The sequence below is a fragment of the Pelmatolapia mariae genome, linkage group LG10_11, assembly GCF_036321145.2.
Source record: "Pelmatolapia mariae isolate MD_Pm_ZW linkage group LG10_11, Pm_UMD_F_2, whole genome shotgun sequence".
In the NCBI taxonomy this organism is placed as follows: domain Eukaryota; kingdom Metazoa; phylum Chordata; class Actinopteri; order Cichliformes; family Cichlidae; genus Pelmatolapia; species Pelmatolapia mariae.
This window is the reverse complement of record NC_086236.1, coordinates 72,899,872-72,909,637: the sequence shown is the minus strand read 5'-3', so window position 1 is coordinate 72,909,637 and position 9,766 is coordinate 72,899,872. Positions and strand designations below refer to the sequence as shown.

At 41.9% G+C, this 9,766-nt stretch overlaps 2 protein-coding genes across 3 annotated transcripts; one reads left to right on the top strand and one right to left on the bottom strand.

Moving 5' to 3' along the window:
* Positions 1–3,404: 3,404 nt before the first annotated feature.
* Positions 3,405–4,057, top strand: LOC134636230 (potassium voltage-gated channel subfamily E member 3). The gene has a single exon (XM_063486124.1). It carries the CDS (start codon positions 3,631–3,633, stop codon positions 4,054–4,056), a length of 426 nt encoding a protein of 141 aa, XP_063342194.1. The 5' UTR covers positions 3,405–3,630; the 3' UTR covers position 4,057.
* Positions 4,058–4,078: 21 nt separating this feature from the next.
* On the bottom strand, positions 4,079–7,976 carry dnajc28 (DnaJ (Hsp40) homolog, subfamily C, member 28). 2 transcript variants are annotated; one of them, XM_063486123.1, is made up of 2 exons: positions 7,927–7,976; positions 4,079–6,559 (listed from the first exon to the last, which is right to left on the bottom strand). In XM_063486123.1, the coding sequence occupies exon 2, from the start codon at positions 6,544–6,546 to the stop codon at positions 5,395–5,397; it is 1,152 nt and encodes a 383-aa protein (XP_063342193.1). In that variant the 5' UTR covers positions 6,547–6,559; positions 7,927–7,976; the 3' UTR covers positions 4,079–5,394. The 2 variants fall into 2 exon arrangements, with proteins under 2 accessions (XP_063342193.1, XP_063342192.1); XM_063486122.1 differs by having other exon boundaries at positions 4,080–6,559; positions 7,857–7,953.
* Positions 7,977–9,766: the final 1,790 nt, after the last annotated feature.

Sequence of the window (9,766 nt, the reverse complement as noted above, 5' to 3'; positions counted from 1 at the left end):
GGCTGCTGCACAAGGGAACAAGAACTAAGCTGAGGGGCTGAAAGATTGGAGAGTCGTGTAGAAAACATTGGGCACAAGTTTTACTCTCATGGAAGAGCTGAAGTTTGTTTTTAGGTGAACAGCTGTTTGTAAATGTGATGACAGAAATATTTAATCACTTTATTTAAGTAATAGTCATAATCGTAGTTAAAGAATAGAACAAAAGTTATGAAAATACTCATGGAGGATCCTAAACATGATATTAGTGATTCATAACTGTATATATGAGTTCAGTCACTTATATAATACCTGACAACTTTTTCCCTAATAACACATCATCATATAATAATAGATTTATGGTTTAAAATCTGCCAAATAATAAGTAAGTAAAGCTGAATGGCTCCTCGTATGTGAGGCCCACTGGGACGACAACCCACAGAGACATCCTGCAGAGGCTCGTCCCTCTGGACGAGCTGGAGAAGGTGGCGGGGAGTGGAAGGCCTGAGCGTCTCTGCATGACCCTGACCAGAGAAGCAACAGAAAACAGATGGAGTGCAAGTAATATACAATCTCTGCAAAACATGGAAATACTTATATAAAGTAAAAGTACATTAAAATGTACCTCTACTTGAATAAATCTACTGGCATGGCTCTTTAACAGTGGCGTGCACAGACATTTTGGGGGGCAAGTGCTCCAGGGGGAAAAAAGGGCACGTCTGAAACATCAAATGCAGACTGAAGGGCCTTTTTCTGGAAATTGATCCATCTAACCATGCTTGTCATGTGCATCTCTGCGCTGGAATGTTGTTTGATTTTTTCAAGAGCAGTACTCCACTTTCTGATGCCATCAGTTGTCCAGGCTGTTCTGCTTTTATATTTTTCATCCGAGAGGAAAAGCCGACAACTAAAACAATGCATTGAATTAGCAGTGGGTGAGTATTCCAGCCACACATTGGCAGAAAACCACTGTTTCTGGAATGATCTCCCCTCAGTTTTTGGGTAAGGTATATCAGGCTGACATGGGCCCACATTGCAGCACATTGAAACGTATCTGTCATTGCGCTTTATTTTAAATGTATGGATGTGTGTTGGATCTGTTGGGTATTGTAAAGCTGCTAACTTTGACATTATGTGATCGATCTGTTCTTCCTCATTGTGGTCTTCAGAGAGCACTACATCAGTGTCTGTAGGCCTAACTGAACCTGTTGCTGCATTGGTCGCGGCTTCATCTGTTTCTATATCTCCCTCTTCTGCTATGCTGGTAGATGGCATAGAGCTGCTTCCCTGCTGTGACTGACTACAATGGAACAATAATAATAATAATAATAGTATTATTATTTATCATAATAATAAGCTTAAACAGATAGTTTTAATAATAACCCATACTGCAAGTCTTGTAACATAGAAATAACTTTCGTAGGTACAAAATAATAGTTAGCTCAATGCCTGCTGATTAAGTTCATTAAAAACTAAGTGTGAACAGCTTTTAAGATTTTTCAATAGAATTAACTGCAAGGAGCAGGTTACATTAAAACATTAAAATAGAACCTGACTCTGCCCTTGACTCTGACCTTTCATCTTCATTTTCCTTTGCTTTCATCCAGGAGAGCAGAGAAATGCTTCCCTGGGCTGCCTGTTGTAGATCCCTTTCTTTCTCCTTTCTCAGCCTCTCTTTCCTAGGCATTATGCTTGCTGAAATTAGTAAATAAATAGACCAAAATGTATGAGAACGAATAAGACTGACTGTGGTCATTACAAGAACAGGGCAGAATGGTCGTTTTCACAGGCAATTGGGAACTGCCTATTTTTCCTTTAGCAAATTAATGTGTTAATGTTGCCAATATGTTACACCAAAAAAAATTAACATGTCTAACCAGTGCTTCTCAAAACTTTTAACATGCACCACCCCCAACACCGTACCCTTCAAACTACCAATAACAACGTCACTGTTCTGTCACAATCAGGTCACAACACAGTGCGTAAATGTCTGCGAGCATCGCTGAGTCAGTAACAACCAGTTAGGCTAAAGACTGCATCTTTAGACAGTTGGACGGTGTTCTAACTTTCTCACAGGAGACACCTACTAAAGACAGTCAAAGACATTAATTTCAATCTTACCAAAGTAGGACAGTAGTTGACGTTAGTTATGGAAAGGCTAATCCACAAAAACGGAGAAACGTCCATAATTCTATTATTCATAATCATGTCAAGGTTTTAGGTTTTTCTGCAGTTCCATCTCTAAAAAGTGTGATGTCTTCCCGTCACTGACTTCAGTTTGAAAACTTTGTATTTATTCACAGATTTCCGTGAGATCATCCTAAAATTTGTAACGAAAAATGGGCTCAAAAGAGCCCTCTGCCTAACGGCATGTAGCCTATAGCATAACGTGATATTTTCAATAGTGTATGCAAAAAGGTCGGAATTGATGGAGAGTGGGGTTGCCTAAATGGTTTAGGTTACATTTTAAATGTGTCGTTTTTTTTGTTTATCCATATGGATGGATGGAGGGGGCAAGCTGGCAAAGTTTGTCATGTGCAGTTTCTGACAGGCTACTTCACAACAAAACAATTGCAGGTTGGTCTTAGAGGGCAAACAGAATAATTTCACTCGATTCATGGGTTACCTGACTGGTTGGGAAGGGAAAGAGCTGCCGTGTTGTCCGCCGTGGCTCCCAGTCGCTATAGTTAGCCTACTATGCCTACTCCAAGTAGTCCTATGTCATGCCGCTGCTACACGCCTCACAACAAATGAACTGCAAGCGTGTTCACGTGACACGGTGACAGTGAAAAAGCGACAGGGTTCGGGTGTCTTTGAAGAAGGGGCACAAATCAAGCCATAATTTTCACACCTTTTTAAATCGCGCAGCTTTAAAAAAAAAAAAAAAAATCACGTCTTTCAAAAGGGCACTTTTTTGGACTGAGGGCAAAAGGGCAAGTGCTTCAGCACCACCTCGTCTCTATCTGTGCACGCCAGTGCTCTTTAAAATCTGAAAAATCAAGTAAAAAACTGTACAAAATTAAAAGCTTTTTAGAAATATATTGATTGGTTGTAAAGACTTGAAAACTGAAAAATCTGAGCACTGCAGCCGTCACTGTGGGAATCACGACTCTTCTGAACGACTCACTCAGAATTTTTATACATGAGTTTTTAAAATCTCTCCACAAATGAGAAATTACTGCCAAACAATCTCGCTGTGTTATTAGGAATACACTGTTGTAAAATTCATGGTTTAGAATACTCAAACACAAATGATGAAAAGGCCTTCACAGATTTGTACTGTGGAAATCAAATAATGACTGTATGTGTAAAAAATGACATAAAACAGATTCTGCACTTAGACTAAGGAAGCTATTTTGTATTGAAATTACATACAGTGATATATATAACATTATAAAAAAGTATATATATATAGTGAAATCTTCTGATTTGCACACATTCCAAGTGGACTAATGTGTGTAAATGTTTTTGTACATCTCTGAAAGATGATATGGTTTTAAAGCAAAAATTAACCACATGTGAGAGACTAAGCTCTCCTGAAGTTCATTTGTCATGCACCAGTGGCATATATCGCATTTCTAAATAACTGCATTTCTCCATAAATTCATCTTTTTTCTTAGTTGCAGTTTGCTGAGTGCCCAGCAGAGGTCAGCCATGTCCCACATCAACAGTACCGAGCTGCAGTCTCTCCTTCTCTCCGTCCTGCAGCACTGCCTCAACAGCACGAGCTTTCTGTCTCCTGCAGGGCCTGCTGAGAACTTCACTACCCAGCAGGCCGTGCAGCACGTGGCTGCAGGCAGGGCCCACACTGAGTCTCAGGGAATCATGTACATCCTGCTGGTGGTGGGCATGTTCAGCTTCTTCACGTTCGGTATTATGCTCAGCTACATCCGCTCCAAGAAGCTGGAGAGCTCTCACGACCCGTACCACCAGTACATCGCCCACGACTGGAGCGCGGCCACGGCGCCGTCCAGGGCCGTCGCTCAGGCTCTGCGCAGGGTGGCCACGGGTGACGGAGCGGGCAGCAAGGAGCCCGTCGTCATCTGTAATCCTGCGACGCAGGAGCAGCTGACGGACTAAACGAAGACATTCAATGACTCAAATGATTCAAATTGCAACACTCTCCACATTTAATTTGATCACATTAGCCAAAAGTTACAGTGTCAGGTTAGCATTTCAGTGATTTCACAGAAATAACTCCAACGGTTCCTCACACTTTGCACTCTGATTCTGATTTCTTTTAAACTTTTATCTGACAGGAAACACCTGGAGTTCTGAGCTGGGCTCTGATTGGCTGAGCACTAAACAAACAAATGAAAGTCTGGATCAGTCTATCAGCTCTGCAGCTTAATGCAACAAACAAGGACATGGTGTGGTACACGATCCGACCACTTACACTTTGGTACGGATACCCCGACTTCTGGACATCTACAGAAACCAAGGACCGATCCAAAATGATCCAAAATGATGAGCCTTTATTAAAGTTTAAAACCTCAACTTTCCTGACATCACCTTACATACCACCTATCTATTAGCTATTAGCTATACCAGGTGTCCTCCACCTTTGGACTGGAAGATGCTTTCACCTCCTCCCCATGAGGAGGGAAAAGCATCAAGTCGAGAACGGACCGTTTAATCTTTTTGTTATTCAGCTGGATGAAGCTGGGCCCTTAAAGTAAAGAACAAGCAGAGCAGCACACTGCTCTGCTTGTTGTGAAAACAGTTCAAATTTGCTGAAGATAATTACAAAAAGCACCTTTAATGTGAAAAAATATTTACTGCTTATAGTCTGTTAATTACATCAGATTCATCTATTCTGCTTCCTTGACGGTTTATCTGATTGAACTCTGTCAGCAGCACTTTGGTCTTTTATTACATTCATCTTATCATCCGTCTTAACCAACATTAGCTGTGATAAATAAATCTTTCTGGTCCTGCTTTTAAACGTAAACACCACCTCAGAGGTTCTGTGTATAACACGGTGGTTTTTCAGACTTTTTTAGAAAGACCAGAAATTTGATCTAATTAGAATGAAAAGACGACAAAACCACATCTTCTGATTGGTCAGTGGATGAGGGTTTTTATGTTCTGTTTTTCCCAGTATAACCAGTATAACCACGACCTGAGGTGACGTTCTACCTGAAGATGTTTTGTACTTCAGGCCTCTGAACAGAAATCTATGGGATCCAACAGCAAAGCTGATGTTAGAAACATAACTTCCAGGGAAAAATAAAGATGTTAAATGCTTCTTTGTGGGCAGAGTCAGCTGATTTGACCTGTGATCGTGCACATGCAGTGTTTATGTCCTGGTGACCACTGAAATTACGGTAATAATTTAATAACTCAGATGTAGCTTCAGTGCCTTCGGGCAGGCCTTTGGTGCTGGTTACATTAAAAAACAGGTTTCTGTTTGTTTTTTTATCGGAGCAAATTCTGCATCCACGACACGAGTCCGTGTTTTCTGTTCTTCGTCATCGCTGCGGCGTTGGCTCGTTTCTTCTCCTCCTTCCTCCTCTCGCGCTCCCTCTCTCTCTCCGTTTGCTGCTGCAGTCGGCGTTGGCGAGCTCCTTTTGTGGCGCACTCGATCTCTCGGGACAAACTGAAGTGAACCATCTGCATGCTGAGCATCGGCACGATCAGGTTATAATTGTCTACCAGCTTGTTCAGTTTGACGATGTCCTCCTCCACTGACGCGCACAGCTCCTCCCACTCCCGGCTTTCTCTGGGAGTCACGGGGTCACTGAGCCGGGCCCGTCCGTCCAACAGCCTGCTTCGGATCTGAGTGGTGGCCTCTCTGATGTCGCGCTGCGTGACGACCCAGGGGGGCTGGTAACCGTTGTCGATGAGGATGCGGTTCAGGTTGTGGGACATGGGGTCGGCGTAGGGATTATGCTCAAACTTGTTGAGGGGCTTTCCGGCTCCGCTCAGGTTCCTGAAGTCTCCGCGGGCCATCGACTCCTGAATCAGATCCTCCACGAGCCGCTCCACCGCCTGGGTGATCTTGATTTTGCGGCTGCGCTGGCGCATGTCTCGTTCCACCAGCGCCCCCTCCGCTGCCGCCGCCCTCTCGTGCTCCTGCTGTCGGTAGTTTAAAACCTGCTCGGATGCCCGGTCGACACGAATCTGTCGGTACTGACGCTCACGCTGGCTGGGCGTGCCTGTGCCCACGCCCTCGTAGCTGAGGTAGTGTCTGTGCTGGAGTGCTGCACCTCTGAACTTATCCTCATCCTCATCGTCAGCTTCCTTCTCTCTGCTCGGCTGCTTGACTTGGCTCTGATGCGCCAGCACGGCACGGTACGCCTCCTCGACCCGAGCAAACAGCACCGCGTCTGCGGTTGCCACCCCCGAGTCAGGGTGGTAGAGCTTGGCGAGACGCAGGTAGGCCTCTTTCACCTGCGCAGGACTGCTGCTGCCCTCGTCAGGCAGCTGCAGAAGCCGGTAGCTCTCCTGCAGGCTGCGGCTGATTCGAGGACCAGAGCTCAGCGATCGGACCGACTGAGACCAGACGAGCAGAAGGCGTCCATGATAGGAGCCGCCACGGGAAACCAGGAGGCGGAGAGTGAAACTCATCTCCAGCACACTCCTGCTGACACAGAAGGAAAAGATTCAGTTAGAAAATGTTATAAATGATTCAGCTTTAGCCCCATGAAGTCTAGACCCAAGTCAGCATGTAGTGGCTGTGTACTGTCACCAGGGTTTTTAGATTTGTAAAGCACCTTTAAAGAAACTCAAGGACACTTTACAAAAGAACTCTAGAAGCTGAAAGTGTTGTTGAAGATGTGAGTTTTAAATAACTACCTAAAAATGCCGATTGATTCAAATCAGTAATAACTATTTAGAATAATAATTATATAATTTGATAAATTAATTTTTTTAAAAAAACATTTAATTTTTTCCGCATATATTTGGATTTGGGTTACATGGCTGACGCTATGTTTCAGTGATTTTGTGCTTGTTCACCTGGAGCAGATCTACAGCATACGGTGATGCACATGAGAAAGAAATGAACCACCTTTGTAACACTGACAACCGAGCTAAACACTGAAGTTACCTGGATGAGCCACAATCCTGCTTCATATTTCAGACTTCTGGTGAGGCAATAGTAAGTCAGTTATAGACCTAAAGACAAGCCTGACACAAACTTTGAAAGTCTACATGGAGTTTGAGCACAAACTAGTTCTGGGTGGTATGATCCAAAATCCGTCAGTTTCACTGTATCATTTCTGCATATGTGGCCTTTATATTATTTCTCTGCCAGATTTAAATAGACAATCTTAATCATCTTAATATCATCATAAAAAGAAATACAAGATAAATAAAATAAACTCATACAACCAATGCAATAAATAATCCCAACACATCGAGCCCTTCTTTCAGGTGAAGCTGTGATGTTACAGCTGTTTTCAGACACAGTAAAGGTCTTGTTCACAAACATTAGTGAAGGGCAGCTTTGAAACAGTGTTTCTAAATGAGGCTATTTATATAACTCTAAATTACTTTATACAATATACATGCATAAATACAAAGAGTGCTGTAAAACTTAACTCTGCATATATTCATAATTAAACAAACAAAGACAGCATACACTTCCACCAAAGCATCTGAATCCTTATAACAGTGTTGGAGGTGTTAACAAGAACGGGAGGTCCTCACATTAACCAACATTCACCGACAAGTCTGCACAAACTGCAAACTAGCCGTTATTTAATAGTTCAGAGTAGCTCGAAGTCTTCTGTCAGACACAACAGCTGAGATCAGTGTGCAGAGGAGAGGCTAGCAGCCAGCTTCACTGCTAGCTTCTATACAACTAAAGATGGCGTTAGTAGAGACTGATTTAAAACATTCAGACCACAAAACTGAACGAAAACAGCCGCACGGACCTGTTTATTCACCAGAACACGTCATAACACTGCATGACCCACGGCCTCACACAGAGAGAAGACAGATCACCTGTTTGTTATTAGTGGTGGATCTTCTTCTTCTTCTTCTTCTTCTTCTTCTGCTTCCTCAAAGGTTACGACGTCTCTGTATTCCTGCCTGCGATAGCGCCCTCTGTCGACCCAGAGACGACCAGCAGCGCCTTCATGTTATTGTACAGTAAGTTGCTGCAGTTCTGCCAGCGGCCAGCAGGGGGCGCACGGGACACTTCTCTATGAAAGGCTGTGGAACTAAACGACCTGCCCTGCTTTTAGAAAAAAACAAAACACTTACACACTATAATGTGTCAGAATTTAAATGTATTTATTTTTAATTACAGTGAAGCATTCTATCAAAAACATGATGAAATTTATCAAAAGAATAAAGTTAACCCAATAAATTTAGCTCATTGGGCTTGGATAGTCTTATGTTTCCTGTTCTTAGTTGCTAAACATTATGTGCTACATTTCTGCTTCTCGTTGCTGCTCCAGGAAACCACAGGTCTTCCTGTCCAATAACAAACAATTAGTAAATGAAGACACACACTGCATATGATTTACAATATCTTTAATGAGTTACAACCAGAAAGAAGAAATATACATCTGGTTAGTTTGTGAATGCATATCTGAGAATGTGATGTGGAGCTTTTTACTGAAAGTTAGTGAAAAAGACTATTATTATTTAAATTCTGTTTATCTGCAGCTGCTGTTTTGGGGAGTGAAAATGTCGATTAAAAGGAGACATCAGATTTGAGGAACAGCCCTAAATAACAGTGCCAAAAGAGGCCAAGGGGCACTGCTATAGGCACTTTTTTTTTACAGACCTTAAAATAAACCCCAGAAAGATCAGAGAGAGCGAGAGCGAGCAAGAGAGAGAGAGAGAGAGAGCTAGATGGAACTAGTTTCTCACACTGAGAAAAAGTAAGTTGCATTAAACCACAGACAAGCTCCTGCTCACGCAGCAAGAATGATTTACCAGGTGGACAAATTTTAGATGAGTCCTCAAAGGTGAGCAAGGATTAAGTCATTTTTTAACTAATGTAATTGATAATAGTTTATAATTATAAGTTATATAAAGTGCTGCTGGTTTTAGGTTCATGTTAAGTCAGAGCAGTGTTCTTGTGTTCTTGTATTTCTGATGTTATTGGGACATAATTATAAATTAAAGATCGACCGATGTGCTTTTTTATCCACTGTTGGACTTTGTGTAGTTTCACTCATTCCTCACCTTCTCTCTTATTGTTTTTCATGTGGAGAGCATGTTTTAATTAATAATTAGAGCAGAGTACATTAGAAATACAAATATTTTTGGTTTCTTGCTGCTTGGTTAGCACACGGTCATAGGTCAGGTTTTTTTAGTGACAGTCCATTTGAGAATTTTGGAAGCAGCCCTCATCTTTCATTTAGTTGAAGCTTTGTGCCGATGAACAGAAGCAGACTTTCTGGGGCCTGCTTTTCAGACTAGGATACAAAATGTGATGGAAGAAAACTATATTGAGGTCAGACGTGCTTATGCCATGGCTAATGCATTTTCACCCAAATTTTCCACAATTTTTCTAGACTGAAAAAAAGTTTTCACAAATATTTTACATAAATTATGGGGAGCATATGAATTCTGATAGATTTCAGCAGGTACTGTGACACTGATGCTCTGGTTTGTCATTAAGGACGTTATAAGGAGGAAGAAACTTGATCTCAAGTTCATCAGAATCAGAATCAGAAGACTTTATTTATCCCCAAGGGGTAATTAACAAACAACCGCGCAGCATACGTTGAAGATAAGGACAATAAGAACAGGCGATATGAGTGAAAAAATAAATACACAGAATATACAGTATATAGTTTTAAAATTACACAGTTTTAAATGAAAGTGA